This window comes from Aythya fuligula, chromosome 6 (assembly GCF_009819795.1).
Source record: "Aythya fuligula isolate bAytFul2 chromosome 6, bAytFul2.pri, whole genome shotgun sequence".
Classification (NCBI taxonomy): domain Eukaryota; kingdom Metazoa; phylum Chordata; class Aves; order Anseriformes; family Anatidae; genus Aythya; species Aythya fuligula.
The window spans coordinates 26,265,320-26,282,275 of record NC_045564.1 but is presented as its reverse complement, the minus strand read 5'-3'; the positions used below and the strand labels follow the sequence as shown (position 1 = coordinate 26,282,275).

The following is a 16,956-nucleotide window of genomic DNA, read 5'->3' as shown; positions in this document are numbered from 1 at the left end:
TTTTTTAGCCTTTTAATTCTGGGATGATAGAGTTGATGCCTTCAAGAGTGCTTCAGCAGTGTTAGACTGCATGCATATTGTAATACTCAATTATAGCAAAGACCAAATTTGTAGAGCTGAGGTACTGGTACAGGATGTACATAGGAAGGCGCAACTTAAGGAATTCAAATAACTCCTATGTTCAAAATTCAGAAATATATTTTGGGTTAATGTTGGTATTAATTCAGCATGGAAAATTTAATTAAAATTGACCAAAATCAATAAGACATTTTGGTTTTATACCCTATGGCGGTATTAGATAAGAAAAATTCAGTTTTATTTAAAGCCTGAGAACCTATTTTTACAGCAGCTGGGAGAAATAATATTTTCCATAGGTAGTATAAACAAACTGTGCTTCTGAGATAATACAGCTTAGCTATTAGTGAAAAAGCTTTTATTTTATTTTTTTAAGGATATGAATTCCAGATAATGAAAAAAACTTTGTAATAAGCAGCCTGAGATGATTACTGATGCGTTAAAATAAAAAGTCACATAATAGCTTTTTTTTTTTTTTTCATGTTGTGTCTTTGCCTTTAAGTGCAAAAAATAGTGGTTCTCTGTAAGAAGCAGAAGTTTCACTTTCTGTCACGTAATGCAGAAGGTGGCAAATAGATTGGGGAAGCTGAGAGGATTGTTAGTTTAATTATAAGAGTGCCCAGAGAAGGGGGTGTAAGACAAATTGGACCTGACTGTAGAGGCACATGAATGAAGAGCATTTTTAAACGTAGTGCCCGACCGGAGTGGTGGCAGAGTGCCGGCTCAGAGCTCGTGTCCTCTCAGTGCCATATTCCTAGATGCATCTGTATGTGGTTACGCTGGTCCTTCTCAATGTGCTTTGTGCAGTAGGCCCACTTTAAAATAAAAACGAATGTTATCTTTTATCTTCTGAGTTGATATTGTACTAGTATGTTCTTGATGCTGGTACAGGCTGTAAGTTTCTTTTTTTTTAGGTATCAGAAAATTGTAGCTGCTGGAAAGCTACTGGAATCTCTCCGTACCTCAGCTTTAAATTCTGTGAAACAAAAGGCATTTAAAGATTTTATAATGCTGTGTAGGCAAAGGTGTTGTATCTATCCTTACCATTTGTGATCACGTGGAAAGCATTTCAGTAGTGTCCATCAGGCAGTGTTACTCTAAATCTAGGTGAATGTGGCAGTACCCTTGGATGTTTGGAGCAGATTTGGGCATGGTTTTTGTCTGGCTACAGTTTCCCTTCTTGCCTCCAGGTGGTATGCTTGTTTTTCTGTGGTCCTGGGGGATGTTCTGATAATTTCTGTGGCTATTCCATCTTCCGTGCCCACCCCAAAGGAGTAGGGAGTGGTAAAGACAAAGATGGAGTAGGCCAGAGAAGAAAAGTTGAGAGGTGATTGGAGAAATGGGTATGAGGTAGAGAAGGATTTGAGTTGTGAAGGGAATATAACAATCTAAAAGGGGTTCATTACAGCCTTGAGAAGTAAAGGAAGGACATGGAGAAGATCTGGAATACTTGAAGGAAGAAAAGAAATGGTACAGAGCTGATGGTTTCAATAATAATTATCCTTGTCGTTCTAGCATGACTGCTGCATCAGCTTGTGAATCTGTAACCTATAGGACCTGTATTTGTACCTGCCTTTCTGGGTAAACAACACTGAGCAATAGACAGGGTACTTTAGGATCACTTATTTAGTATATTATTTAAATTGCCTAATGATGCCATAACAACTTTTAAAGTGTGATTAGTAGCCACATTTAAATATCTGAAAACCAGAATATATAAACTTATGTGTGCGGTCCACTGTTGGTTATTATTTCTCTCATATGATAACATGCATTTGTCCAGATAAAAATTTTGCGCTTGCTGTCAAATATTCACAGAACGGTACTCTCAGGAGACACCATATCTGTACTTATAGAATGAGAGGTATATCAAGAAATTATTCATTATATTATCAACCTGACAGGATTTTTGTCATCTGCAATAGCATTCATAAAGTAATTTAAGTATTTGTTGTTGTAATTTATCTTCGTTCTCTGCAAGCCTGTTCTGATATGTTTGACTATAAGAGCCATAGCCTTTTTCTGGTGACTTTATAAAACAGAAGTAAGAATTTTAGTGTGAAATTTTAGAACTGTGTTTTCCTTTAAATAAAACAAAATATCTAAAAGAACTTACTCTAGGCATTTGGAAAACTAAACAAGGTTCTTAACAAAATTTGCTTCATTTTCATTGCTTTTGAGTTTTGCTTATTGAGTTGATCTCACAGGTAGAGTTTGTTGTTCGTTAGGGTGTTACTTGTGTCAACGCTTTCTTCTATTGGTCTTTTACCTGTTGTAGTAGTTGATTGACTTCCTTGTTTGTTTATTTTGTTAATCTTTTTATGTACTGTAGTTTTTGGTTGACACAGTTGGTCACCTCCATGTCATGCTATGGAAACTTCATACGGGAGGAGGACTTCTGCCAGTGACTATCAGCGTGCTCAGAGAATTTCTTAGAACACCCCACACATTAGAGAAGGGATTAATTACTGAGAAAGTGCAACTTAATGTGTTTTTTTTCTGTGTAATTGCTGTGTAAGTTAATACTGCTGGATCTAATTGAATCACACCTGATCTGGCGGTGAATTTTTCTCTAAGGACTGCCTGTGATTTTGGGATGGCCAACACCAGGACAAGTTCTGGATGCACCGTTCCCCTACCATCAACAGTCTGTTGCACATGGCATTATTCAGAGGCACGAACTCTAATTTGTGCTTTGTGTTTTGAGAGTTTGTTTTTTCACGGTAGCTTCTGTTCCCTTTTAGAAAAAGGAAATGAATCTGTCCCAAAATGTTGACTGTTTGGCCCTTGAGCAGAAAGAAAATACTTGCTGGTAGCCTCAAAGGAAAGGTATTTAAGGAAGTGATGACTTCACTTGCTGGCAGCTTCCCTTCTACTAGTTCTGTAGAAAATAGCGAAGACTTTCATTCTCACCTTTACAAAAGGGACAAGATGCCGAGAAACTTGGGTTCATTCTGCCCATTTTTCTTCATTAGGGACACTTGCATTTATTGTTTCTGTCAAAGACTCAAATTATTTTGCTCCACACTGTTGGAGAAATTTCAGTTTGTCAGAGATTAGCATCTCCCTGTACCAATGCATGCTGAAAGTATGGTCATTTAGTAAATTTAGTCATCAACACCTAAAACATTTACTGTAGTCCTACTAACACTGGCATCCTACTCTGAAAAGAGAGCATTATGTTTGTCCAGGGTGCTGAGGAGGATTTTTTTTATTTAAAAATGTTTGTCAATTGTTGTACCAATGCAAGTACTTGTGCAACTTAAAAGTTAACTGTTCTCCTCTCTAAAATAATCTGAACTGCCAGTCAGAAAGCCTGCTGTCCTTTACTGGTTTGGCAAGGACCACAGGTGTGCCTGAGGGTGTATTTATCTCCTGGGTGTAAACACAGCAGCATCATTTTCTTCCTTCATTTGTGTGGTGCAGAGTTATCTCCTTGCCTTTGACTGGGGCTTTAGCTAAATGTCAGCTCTCTACGTACTGGTTTGTACTGAATTTCCATATATTAAAGGTTTGGGATCATATTTGTTGTCCTGTGGAGAAGCTCATCAGATGGCTTCAGAGGTGGAATTTCTCCACTTGCGCATGAGCAGTGAGTCCAGTGGCAGGGAGGTTTTACACAGGCCATGTTACAGTTTAGCAGGGTGAAAAGTGAGTTCATTATAAGTATTTGGAAATAGTTTGTGTTATGAATAAGTATTGATTTATTTATTCCCTTGCAGATCTGTGTTACCCTTTTAATTTTGACTATGAATTCCCTTTCTGGCATTAGTAGCACAGCCACCATGCTGTAAGCACACTCACTGAGGCTGGCGCTGGGGCTCTGCTCTCAGTTTTTCATAGCCTGCCACGCGCTTCACGTGCTTGGCACTTCTGCTATGGGCTTGGAACACAGGTAGGCATTTGGGGAGCCTGGCTAAGGGTAGGGCTGTGCTTTGTGGAGGAGATCTGGCCACAGCAGAGCTGCAGCAGCCCTCCAAGTGCCTGTTCTCCAGCAGCCCGGGCACTGCACAGCATCTGTTGGCTGTGGTGCGCTGGAAGGGGCCGTCCAAATGGTTTTATTGCTGAGCGTTTTGTGAGGCTTCTGTATGTTGGAAGGCGAATTAGTTGGGACTGAAGGCTCCTAAACCAGGCTGCTGCTTCAGTCCTTTGGCTTCAAAGAGGAATGCAATGCTACATCCTTATTCTTTAAAACAGTGGAAAAAAAATAAGGAAAGGCTACGATGTCACATTCTCAGATGAACATTAAAATAGCATATATTCATTCTTTAACAGCAAATTTTTGGACATGAGTAGAGTGAACTTCACTGCGGCACATAAAGCTAAATTAATCACTTAAGACTTCTTCTGAGGTAAACTTATGGTTAGGTTATTTTATTATCTGTGTTTCACTTAATGGAAATGTAGTGACTAGGTATCTAACTACCTCTGACAACGTGGTTTTCTTAGAGTTAGGCTTGGTTTAAAAAATAAAAACAACAACAAAAATTTGGTCTGTTCTTTCCTACCACGAATTTGAACAAGTTTGCTGTCTTGATGTGTGGGCTTACCTCCTGGGCTGTGGCCATGATCCGGCTGGCATTGCTGGTGCTGGTCAGGGAAATGACAGAAAACCTCGCCCCTGCCTCAGGGCTGAGCAGCACGGGGAAGGGACTCGGGTTGGGATTTGAACCACCGTATGGTTTTAGAGGGAGAGGATAGGTTTTAGCAGTGGAGTTGCAGACTGCTGGCTGTTTTATGAAGAAGATTAAGAGGTAATTTAATTACAGTCAAGGTATCGTCAGAGGTGATGAGCTCTTCCCTTGCTGGTTTGTTGCAGGAGTTGTCTGCTACCTTTTATCAGGAAATCGATTTGGCCAGATGAAACTTCCCAGGCGCAGTGTAGAAGTAAGTAAATGAAATTGAAGACCCTGTGTTATGCAGGCGATTAAACTGCATTCAGGGTGGTGTTCTTGCTTAAAAGCGGTAAATACATGAGAGAAACCATAAATAGTGGTGTGATAAATAGTAGTGGGGCATAAGGCTTATAATAGCCTTTTATAATTTTGTAGAACTTTCTCCTTTTAATAGCCTATTGCTTTTTAGCTTCATCACATGCTCACTCTGCATGTGTGTTCACTTGCCCTTCTCGACTGTTTTATTCCAGTTGGAGCTGTGATCAGTTTCTTTTATTGCTTAATTTTAAGGTTAACTGGCTTGTAACTTTGTTCTGTTCCTGCTTCTTTTCAGCGGGCATGAAACTTCATACTGAACAGAGCCAATGTGACAAGCATTAAAGTCTGTTGTGTTGCTGAATGTGAGCGCTTCTGAGGAGCAGCTGTTTTCCTACTGGAAATTCTGTAAATCATAGAATAGCTGAATTATTTCATCTCAAACCAACAGTATCTTGCTCGCTGGTTTTGTGCCGATTTTAGAACTTTTCCGTTCCAAGCAGAATGTTTAGATAATTTTTCTCAATCAGATGTTTTATGAAATGCAATGGTAATAAATATTTCTACATAGAAAACATGTGCCCCTCATCTGGGAACTAATTCACTGTTATATTTAGTTGGAGGTCAGATACTTTTTATTAATGTCTGAGATTTAATTGTCTGGGCTGAGATGAATAGTATGTAAGTACAGATTTTATCACTGAATTTTATTTTCACTTGGGTAACATGGCGTGACTTCATTTGGTGGGTTTGTATTAAAAATTCTTTCTAGGTTTTGTGGCTGTTTGTTGTATGCATGCAACTTTGGCCTTTACTTTTAGGATGTGGGATTCTAGTGTTGTTTTTTTTTTGTGTTTTTTTTTTTTTTGGTTTTGTTTTGTTTTTGTTTTGTTGTTTTCAGTGTCTTCAGAGTTAGCCTTGACAGTGTGCTGTTGCTTTCCACTCCATTAGTAACTACAGTAGTTTTTGTTAATTTTGCGGAAACTTCAAACTAATACTATGCAATTCTGTAAAGAACGAAGTTATAAGGTACAAAACAGTGATATTCAGAAACAAACAAACAAAACCAACTTGATTTTTTTCCAGAAGCCTACTTTGATAAAGCCTAGCAAGAATTATTTAAGTTTTACATAAATTTGGGTCTTTGCCATCCTCTTGTGTTATCTTTTCTTCTAGTACCCTTTTTTTTTTTTTTTTTTTTTTTTTTTTCCTAACAGAAGCTTTTCATGCTTCTGTAAATTTGTCTGTTTGAGGTGGATTTCCATCTTTTGAAGTTAATGTAAAAGCATTTTTAGATAACTGTTAGAAATGCTTGTGAGTGTAGTTTTTCTTCATGCTCATTAAATCACAATCAATTTTGTACATAAATAATGTATGAAACTTCAAATGTATGAGGAAGAATATATGGAGCCCACAGTCTGAGTCTAGCTTTTAATAATGTCATAATCCCTGGCAGCACGCTGTGGCTGAGGTCTGTATGCCACAGCTTTGGGACATTGTTGGTTTGTACTTCATAACTGCAACTGTTGGTTATACTTCGTAAGAAATACAGATGCAATTGTGCTTTTTTCTGGATGAGATCTATAAAATTATCCTTTTACAGAGTAGGCTTGTAATCCTTACAAATTTGGGGAGCGTAGACCTCTTTGAGATACTTTGCTTATGAAACAAAGCCACCCCAAATTGTGATTTTTTTTTTTCCCCATTTCATTTCAGGTGAATGATTTTTCAGATTTAGCTGCTTAGTCACTTGAACTTGAGTGATATTTTCATTGCCAGATTCACTCAAATCATTGTGAACTTGTAGTCCTTTTGAGCTGGCTTGAAAATGGAAATTGTTTCCTATAAAGAAAATCTTTGAGAGGAGGCAGAGGTGAGTCAGAAAAATACTTATCTAAGACTGGGTTGAAGTTGAAGTAGCAAAAATGTGAAAGGGGCGGGAGGGAGTAAAAGGAAAACTTCAGATTTGGGATGCTATGAATAGTATGATTCTTTTGCTACTGGGCAGGTCTGTCAGCAAACCTGCTGTCCCCCTGGGCAGGGAGCTTTTTAGCTCTGGTTCAGAGCTCGGGCTCTGCCAAGAGCAGCCAAAGGGGGAACTGCTGCAGTCTTGCACCCCGGGGCCCACAGCTGGGGAGCGGCTGAGTGTCCGGTGCTCCGGGCAGGAGCGCGAGACGGAGCTGAGAGCCAGGGGCATGGATGGAGTGAGGTCACTTCTCTGGGCAGCGCTGCTCGAAGACTTTCCTTGGCGTGTTGCTTGTTGGAGGAAGAAGTGAAGTTGACAAGAGTTTTCCAGGCAGGTAGCCAGACAGCCATTATTTTAATGTTCCCAGCGGAAAATCGGTGTTTTTTGGCAAAACTGAAATTTTCCATGTGAAAATTTCTATTTTGTGGAAGCGGCATTTCTGATTAAAAACTAATTTTGATGGAGAGTGTCCAATTAGTTATATTCAGCCTTAGAATTAGCATCTGCTATGTTTAAGTCTATTGAAGATAATTTGGCTTAGGTTTAGTTACTCCGAACAGAATATACACAGACAACTTTCCTCCCTCTGTCTAATACTTCAGTTCCAGTGCCAGCCAAAATTCAACTTGAAGTTGGCTATGAGTAGAATAAAAGCTTTTTCTGAATTTTGCCAGTTTGTTTTCAATTCAGACTGCCTTAGGCTTCAAAGACTTCACAAGACACATGCCATGGCTAGAACTAGAGCTGCTCTGGACTTGCAGATCCTACTGCATGCAGCAGTATTGATCCATGGATGGTTAATAACCAGCCCACAGTTTTTTCCCATTCGTTTGTTTTCTGTTAATGTTACCTTCAAATAATTGTGGGTGAGGCTTGTAGGGTATATGGAATGTGTGATTTGTGTTGCTTTACGGTCACATGCATAACACATACAAATTATAACATGCAACTGTACTGCATTTGGTGTTTTTCCTCTGTTTTATCTACTTAGCTGTATTCTGCTGTTGAAAATGAACAGTTTTTATTTTATTTCTCTTGGCTTCTTAATGTTAAAAATGCAGCTTCTTGTTTTAGTCTATCTGAACTTCCACTGATTTCAGCCCTCTCTCTTTTGGTTAGTAAAGAGTTTAGGCTTCCTGATTTTAGAGTTGCATGGGAACCAAAACTTCTTTTTAATGACAAAAACTATTTAAAACTATTTAACCTAGTTTAGGGAACACATTTAAAAAATTACTGCAAGTTTATTTTGAGAAGTTTCTATCGGAAGGTATTTTGGTAACGTTTCGTTATAATCTCCATGTATTAAATCTTATTATAGGATTGAGTCATGAAACCAAAATAAGAGGTCCAGCTCCAGGAATGGGAAGAGTTGCATTAGTAATCATCTGTGTTAGGATCATGGATTTCCATTTTTAAGGCTATTTTCAAATAAGGGCAGGTTCTGATCTAATCTACTTTAAATCATTGGAGAGGGAAGTCACTTTTGAAAGTTCTTCTGTTCATTCCTGATAAAATTATGCAAATGATAAAAGCCTTCAAGTATCATGAGCTGACAGATGCATAGTAGGAAACAAGTTCCAATCAACGATCAATGCATTAAAGTATTTATTTTGTAATATTTTTACAACAGAGGGGTAGTTAAATACAATACTCCTCTTCCTAGTTCTCTGTGCAGGCAGCTTTATCCTCTTCTGCCCTTACACAAGGTTTGGTCTGCTATGGGGTTTCTTGTTTTGTTTTTTTACATAGGTAGTTTCATTTATTTTTCCCTACTAGATTTGCCGTTTTCCATCCTAAATTGCTTTTTCCAGCAGAAGTGTGGGCTGCTGCTCACTCCACGTGTGCTTCTTTGTTAGTTTAAGTGGCCGTGGAGCTGTGCAGTGACCGCAGCCAAGCGCTGCCCCCTCCGTGTGGCTCCAGCTGGCTCCCAGGCTGGGCATAGCTGTAGCTGGTGCTTGCCGTGAGCTTACAGCAGGAACATTGTATGGGAAGGTGGGGTGGGCAGGGCCTCTCCCTGCTCTGAAATTGGCTTTTGTCAGCTGTGAAATATGGTCATTTTAGTATTCTGGCCTCCCTGATGTCTCTAATGTCCACAGGGGGCCCATCCAATAACATCTGGTAATGATCTGTTACTTATTCTGACCTTTTGTCTTCCCTCCCCTGACTTCCTGCAAATTCACAGCAGCTGTTTTCATATTACAGGCTTTAAACTACACCAATATGCTTAAAGGTGGTTCTAGCTTCAGCAGCGTGCTCTCTTCCCTCTCACCATGTTATGTCTTTCCAAAACTGTTCTGTAAAGCTGTTGCACTGTGATCCAAGTGACTCCCGGAGATAATTATAGGTGCTGGTTGTTTACAGAAAGCTGTGAATGCAAAATGCCTTAATACAGGGAAAAGTGGTCTTTTCTGGTTTGTTAGGGTACCTATGGGTATATTGTGTTTAGCAGGTTGTCAGTTGTAATATGGTGTGGACAAAATAAATTTAAAAGTAAAAATGGGTTTAAAATGAACCACGTTGAGCTATTCAGTGTAAATAATAGTATTCTGTTTACTTACAAATAGTATTCTATTTGTACATCTATTTGTATTTTTTTCTACACAGACTTCTAATGTCTCCTAAGGCCAAGACTGATCTTGAGTCCTGGATAGCAAGGGTGGAAGAGTTGCTTTCTTCATGTGAATAAATGGCATAGAATGTGAGGACATAATGTTTTAGTTCCAAAATAATTGATGGGGTTGATGGCACAGTTTCTAAGAAGTACTGTTTTATTAGTATTACTTATACACTGTGCCAATAAGTATTGTAAGCTCAGCTTAATGAAGGTTATCTTCCTGTCTTTGTGTTTCCTGAAATGTTACTTGTAGGAGTGAAGATAAAGCAGCTTCCAGACTTCCCCTACTGTCGTATTTCAGACCCAAAGCAGAGAAAGTGAGCAATTGAACTTGAGAGGACTTTTTCATTGGGTATACAGCAGTTCCAGCATAATGAGTATTGACATTTAATTAGTCAGAAGCATCATTTATAATAGGCTTTTCTGTTAGCTGCGCTCTTGTTCTTCGGGGAAGGGAGGAGAAAGGAAGGGAATGGTCAGATTGTAGAAATGGTTTATTTTTCAGATGAAATAGTAGATGGCTGCAGTACTACTGAATTGATTTGTGTTCTGGTAAGTGTCCTCCAGCTTTATCTAACAGATTGACTGTATAGGATGACCAAATACTAGTTTATATAAAATTGACATATATGTATAAATACCTAAATAAGTATATATATTGGAAGGAATACAGTTTGTGTAGTAATGGAGCAAGATGCTGTGCATTTAATCTTTTGTCAGTATTAGTAATTATGTGATTACAACTGTGAAAATGCTGCTTGATATCTCACAGCAGTTGCTCAAGATTTGAAACCTCTGTCCAAAGGAGACTAAATCATTATCCACATGCTCATAAAAAGGTGAACTAACAATTTTAGAAACTTACCTGAATAAATGGGTGGTAAAATACTAATTGTCTGTTAGCTCACGTATAGGAGAATGAGCTCTCTTGGAAGCTGATGGTGGAGGAGAGCAGCGAAATTCAGTTTTCTCTCGGGTGTTAAACTTTGGGCCCAAAGCTGTCAGAAACTGTTAGATGAATTTTAAGGATTAATGCTTTCTGTGTTAGATCTGGCTGTGTGTGTGTGAGGCTCAAGGATGTGGAAGAGGTAAATATAAGAGGAGCTTTCTTGTTGAGATGCAGGTGGGGCTATGGACATTTTGGGGCCATGTAGGTCAGTTGTTCTTTATTGCTCTCAAGAGTGGAAGACTTGCAGCTCTTTGGGAATGTTGAAACACTGAGTGAAGCATGCTTGGGCTTCATTTACCTAGTCACTGCAACTGTCAGAGTTCATTGGAAAATGACCTCTCTCTTTTCCAGTGTATGTTTTAGGAAGTTTTTTTTATCAGTGGCCATATGATATACTCATGTAAAGCTACCATTATCCTTAAGCAGAATGGATTTGATTGATGTATCTGTTTTACAGATAATTAATTAATTTACAAAATAAACAGAAGATTTTTATAGAGCTCAGAATCATTATTGATGCTGGTGACTGACCAGAAGTCTAGATTGGACCTCGTGACACCAAAGTGAAATAAACCAAAGATTAAGTATCAGCTTTCAAAATCTGGAATACTTTCCATTGTTTGGTCAGCAGAATGCAGGAATAAATGAATAAAATATTAAAAAGTTAGGAGGAGTTCAGGACTGTAGTATATGGCTTGGTTCATTTGAATTGAAAATGCATTTCTGCTCCAATTTTGCTTACAAGGACTGCCCTGTAGCTGTATGCTACATCAGAATTGTTGATAGCTTTCAAAGTGAATTTTTGAAAGATAAATTTGAACTTTTACTCCTTGGGCTAATGTGGACTTTCTTCAAAATAATGGTCTATCAACTAATGTTTTGTGTTTTCAAACCATTTTTGTCTAAAACATTTTAATATAGTTCACTAACCATATTCTTGGTAAATGTATATGAAAGGGAGTACAAAAGAGTTACAGATACAGCCTGGTGTTTGAAATGCCACGTGTTATAATACGTTTTAGAAACCTTCAAGATTTTCTTTGTGCTTTTAATATTTTTTTTCTGTTAATTGGATTATCTGGGTGATGCTAGTAGCCACAGGGTCTGCAGTCTATTTAATACAATCGAACTACATCATATTATGAAGATATGGGCCTAGTCTTCCAACTATTGTAGCCGATTCATGTAATGTGTTGGACCCAAATCAACAGGTGGGCTATAGAGTGGGAATAGGTGTCTTCTAGGTTGCTAAAATACCGGCTTCTAAACAATCTGGAAAACATTCCAAAAGCTGTGTTCTTAATCTGTCAATGTAATAGGTTCTTTAGATTAGCCATGAAAATTTCTCATGTCCTTGCAAGCTCACATGCCTACTGTACCTGACTAGGGTAGCTCTTTGTGTACAGTACATGATGTTAAGTCTCATTAAAATAACTTTTTACTTTGAGTCAGCAAATAGTTGTACTTTTGGGTAGACTGAATTTCAGTTAATTATCATCTTAACCAACTGTTTAATTGTTAAGCTGCTTAGAATTGGTTAGTTTATTGTAAGCCCAAGCAAATAGTCATTTTACATTATTATATATTTTATATAAAAGAATAGAGGATGCTGAAAATTCACTTTTGAAGCTTCTGTATGTTCTTTAATGCCCTAACCAAGCAAGTATCGCAGGAATGTTCTGCCCTTTGATAGGGAACACTCCCTAGAATTGCTTCATCGCTTGAAACCTGAGCTCAGGCAGGAAATGTGCAACTTACTCCCTCCATAGACCTGAGAGGTAAGAGGAGTTTCATTGCACAAGTTCTGTCCTTCTCCAGTTGCTGTAGCAGCACATGCTTTGGATTATTAATTCAAGTGTCTAAATGCTACGTGCTTAGCAGAAGGCTGAGAAACTCTAACCAGAAACCTTTTTCATATGCAAAGATTAACCCAATTGAAATCCAATTTAATGAATCCACTTGCATATATATAAAAAAGATTTTACTTAGTGTGAGAGGCCATGATAGTGACCATGACGTGCACGTGCATACGCAGTAGTACCTTGCTCAGGTTAGGCTGCTGTGTAAACCAGATATTCTGAGACTGTTCCGGGTTGACTCTGACCTTTTGCCTGAACTCTTCTCTTAGGTCTGTGGATTTCACTTTGCAGCTTCTTTACCTGTTGCATGCTAACTTCGGCTGTAATGTATCTTTGCTTCAGAAGGCTACAACCAGTGCAGTTGAGCTTTTAACCAGTTTTCTCATTTTATATATCATTTTTTGCTGGGAAATCAGATAGTTATGATGTCTAGCCTCATAAGTGATTGAGTAATTGCCAGTCATCTTACTGTTTTTCTAGTGTGCTTTCAAAATGTGTAGCAAGAATGATGCTCAGGAAAAATATTAGTGTTTCTGGTGTATATTTCTGGAAGAAAAGAGAAGTAAAGATGATATGGAAAAGGTTAGGAGCAAGCTATGTTGTAAAACAAGTGTCACAGTAAGACTGGTAGGTGCAAGGTCTGCCCGTGCTTAGCAGCTGCATCATTTTTGTATGTACATATGCTGGCAGAGGTTTAAACAAGGTTTGTGTTCACGTGATGGGCCACAAAGCAGTTGCGTGATAGCCCTGACAGAAATTAGAAGGAAGAATATTTCCAAGTGCATGTGATAGTGAAGGCATTTTAAAGTAATTCCTGCACATTTGCATAGTTTCTTTGCTGACATGTGGAGAAAGAGTACATTTGAATGTCATTTGCAGAAAATAGTCTGTATTTTGTCACCTTCCTCTCTATTACTTTCATGGCTGTTATATTTCCCTTTTGTCGAAGTATTTCAGGATTTCTGTTCTTATACTTAGCCTTAAAACTGTGTCCTGTAGCTGTAGAAGCCTCTGAGTTTGATGGCAGAAATCTGTAATGCAAGATGGGTGGCTCTTTAGGCTGCTATGTGTTGTGCATTGGACTTGCTTCACTGCTTAACTTTGAAAGCTCAATACCAAGATGAAAATGTTTGCAAATAACTGGTGTCCGCTATGGTGTGAGCATGAGCTCCACACCAGGAAGATGTTAAACTCCAGGCTGTTGAGGAGCAATACGTGTGTCCTGTACTTTTCTTCCTTCCTTAGAGAGAATGAGGAGGCCCTGCCATCTAGGTCTTCAAGCCAGGTGAACTTTCCTGATCCAGTTTCTGTTTCCCTAGAGAACTCAATGGAGTTCTTCAACCATTTCATTTCTGTACATTGGAGGAAGGCTTGAGTCACCGTCTGCAACTGGTCGATGGTTTTGGTTGGTTGGAGTGAAAATCATCAGTGTTACAGCAACATCCGTGCTGGGTCGGTGGGTTGTGTCCATTGAAGGACACAATGTTTGCTTGGTCTTAAAGGGTTTTGAGGGCAGATTTTCTGCTTGTTCGCTGTGGTGAATTGCTGCTTTCTGGCTGGTTTAAGGCAGTAATGAGGAAGGAAGAAACTGTTGATGTTGATCAGCAAAGAGAACAAAAAGAGGGAGAGACTAGCAGGCTTCATAGGAACAGCTCTTTGTTCCTGTAAATCGTGGTGGTTTCTGGTGCTAAACTGTGGGTTGTTGAGTTCAGAGTCTCCTAACACACTATTAAATCATTTCTTGTGGACTGGAATACATATTTGTAAGCTGAACAGTCTTATTTTGTGCACTGGTGTTGGTATCCTTAGGAAAGGAGTCTGCTAACCTTCACTGTGTCTTGTTTGATTTATGGTTTGTTGAAATCCTGGTAAAAGTAAGTGTGTCAAAGTGTTATTTCTGTGGTGTAGATAAACTGTATAAAAAAAATAATTCAGCTCACAAGTGAATAACCACTGTAAAGTCTCAGCTGGAGTTACTGGTTTTGTAGCTGCACTGTTAAAGATTTCTTAGATGCTGATTTTCACATTGTTGCAGCTACTAAGGTGATGGACTTTTAGATGGTGTCAACAGGGCATAACATATTATTCATGAAATATTATGTTGTTGGTTCAGATCACTGATACGGAGGCTCAGCTACCTGGTCGCATCTGTTCAGGGTTTCTTCTGCCTTTTAGATATGAGAAGTTAGATGGTAGAGTGGAAGCAGCTTCTTCATGAGTTGTCAGACATGTATGTTCTTGCTGGGCTTTTTGCTTTGGAGTTCGAATGCTTGCAACACCATTTTTCATGATTTTATCATTGCAAGTCATGAGTTCAGCTTGTAGCTGGTGTGTTTACCTAGTGTCTCTATCCATCCTTGGTTTGTTGAATTGGTTTATCAAAACTAAGAGAAGTTTGCTGTAATTAAGCATGAAAATGACATTGTTGCAGTTGTGAAGTCATAGTAACTGGAATTAAGTCAAAATGGATACTTTTTGCAAGGACGGATTTCATCAAAAAAAAATAAAATATATTTTTGTCTGAGATATGTGGCCTTTTTGAAAGAGATATAGACCTACTCTAGAAAAGCAAAATATCCCAGTAAGTTTCGGGGCAGTCACTCAGGATTGTTGACTGCAGGCAGTGGGAAGAAGGCTGAACGACAAATTCCCAGCCCTTCCCAATTCACTGGCTTGAATCTTGGTCTTCCACTTCCCCACAAGAGCCTAAGTAACTAAGCTGTTAACTTTAGGAAGGGATTTATCATTTATTTGTGACACCTTTTCATTTGTGTATACAGGGCCACAGATTCTGTTGTGACCCAGGCAAGTTCTCTACTCTATTTGCAGATGGGATAATTGTCCTCTCCTAAATTCTCCTTTATTCATTGGTAAACACCTACACGTGTCACCAAAATTAGGAAGCAAACCCGTGAACATTTTTGAAGTTATTTTAGTAATCAGTTTTGAGAATATTTTACTAACTTTTAAGGTATTATAATTTATTGTTTCTTTATATTTTCTACTTCAGTTATGAAACTTTGCTTACACCTTTATCAAAGGATGTAGAAATAGTTGTCTGAGTGTGTAATTAAGTGAATTGCAGGCAGTGATTCTGCAAAGTTTTAAGAATATAACTGCTACTGTTGGAGAGGACTAACAGCATACTGAAAGCATGCACATAAGCTCTTTGCTGGACAACAGTTGCAGGGCAGCAATGAGAATCTCGGTTTTGAAAAGTGACAGTAGCATCTCAACTCACGCATTTTGTTTATCAGTACTTAGTCCAAGATACAGACTTGTGTTGATCCCAATTCTTTACTTGGAAAATAAGAACTGTTTGTCTCTTCAAACTAAATACATAAATACAATTAAATGGACCTAGATGGAAGGTTCAGTATTTCGACAAACCTTTACCTATTCATACTGTAATACAAAGCAATGCTAGTATTTTTATCACTGCATTCTCTTGTCTAATACTTATACACTGAACACACATGCCTTGCAGAATAATGTTTCAAAGTCTTTGTGTGTTTGCTGTTTTTGTGTTTGTCTACATTTTTGGAGTAAGTTTTTTTTTTTTTGCTGTTTTGCACTGAAATTAATTACGTAATTACCTCTGATATTGGGAGTGTAGTAGCTATGATGCACATCAATTATAATACTTCTTGAAGTGAAAATGCTGTTCTGAGTCTCTTTTAAAAAGAGAAAAACAATAAAAAGGAGACAACTTAGGGAGTGGACAATGGACAATAAGTAAAGGACTGACTTTCTTGGGATAAGGTGGTGTTGTAATTTGTAAGGCAGTATTGGATTCCATGAATTTAGTGCCTTTTTTTTCTATGTAACGGAAATGTTAACAATGAATTCATTGTGTGTTGACTTTCTTCAGAGTACTGTTCTTGCCTTTGATTTTTTTGATTTTTTTTTTAATTGTGTGTGTGTGGTTTTTTTTTGTTTTTCCTAAAGACTCTGTGTGGACAGTAATGACCGCACGTTTCCGATTGCCTGCTGGCAGAACCTACAATGTACGAGCATCTGAGCTGGCACGAGACAGGCAGCATACGGAGGTGGTCTGCAACATTCTTCTCCTGGATAACACTGTACAAGCTTTCAGAGTTAATGTAAGTAATTTGATTATTGCAATGTCACTGAGCTGGCTTCCCTTTGCTCCACTTGTGTTGCTAGAGTTTGACTTCCAAAGCAGCGTTAAGCGTGGAATAGAAGTGGAAGCTATGTTCAGGTGGGCATGCTTGTACTTGTACATACTGAGTCACTGTGGACTTAGTCATTCTGGCATCCTCTGTGGTACTAACATCTTAATTTCAAAATTCAATATATAAAGAATAGTTTATTTCTAGTAATTTTCTTCACGGACCGAGTGCTGTGTAGTGAAAATGGAGGGCAACTTTGCCAATCAGTTGAATGAGAAGCAAGCTTTCCTTTTAGCCGGTTCTGTTTTTTCATTTTGGGCATGAGTATAAAAGTAACTCTTGTTTTGACTATGTAACTAAATATGTTCAATCATGTGGATGGTTATTATTGGGTTACAGTTACCATGTTAAAGTATCCCTTTGCTTTTT

The 16,956-nt window shown here is 38.4% G+C and overlaps 1 protein-coding gene across 3 annotated transcripts in view; it reads left to right on the top strand.

The window, feature by feature from the left end:
• The window catches only part of PTPN4 (protein tyrosine phosphatase non-receptor type 4), a 106,833-nt gene that overhangs the window by 23,009 nt on the left and 66,868 nt on the right, over positions 1–16,956 (top strand). For 2 of the 3 annotated variants that reach the window (XM_032190175.1, XM_032190172.1), the window contains exon 2: positions 16,343–16,497. In XM_032190175.1, coding sequence (XP_032046066.1) covers positions 16,360–16,497 — 138 coding nt within the window. In that variant the 5' untranslated portion in view covers positions 16,343–16,359. Of the gene's footprint in view, positions 1–4,941; positions 4,963–16,342; positions 16,498–16,956 lie in introns of those variants that run through there. The other variant, XM_032190173.1, reaches the window with a different exon arrangement.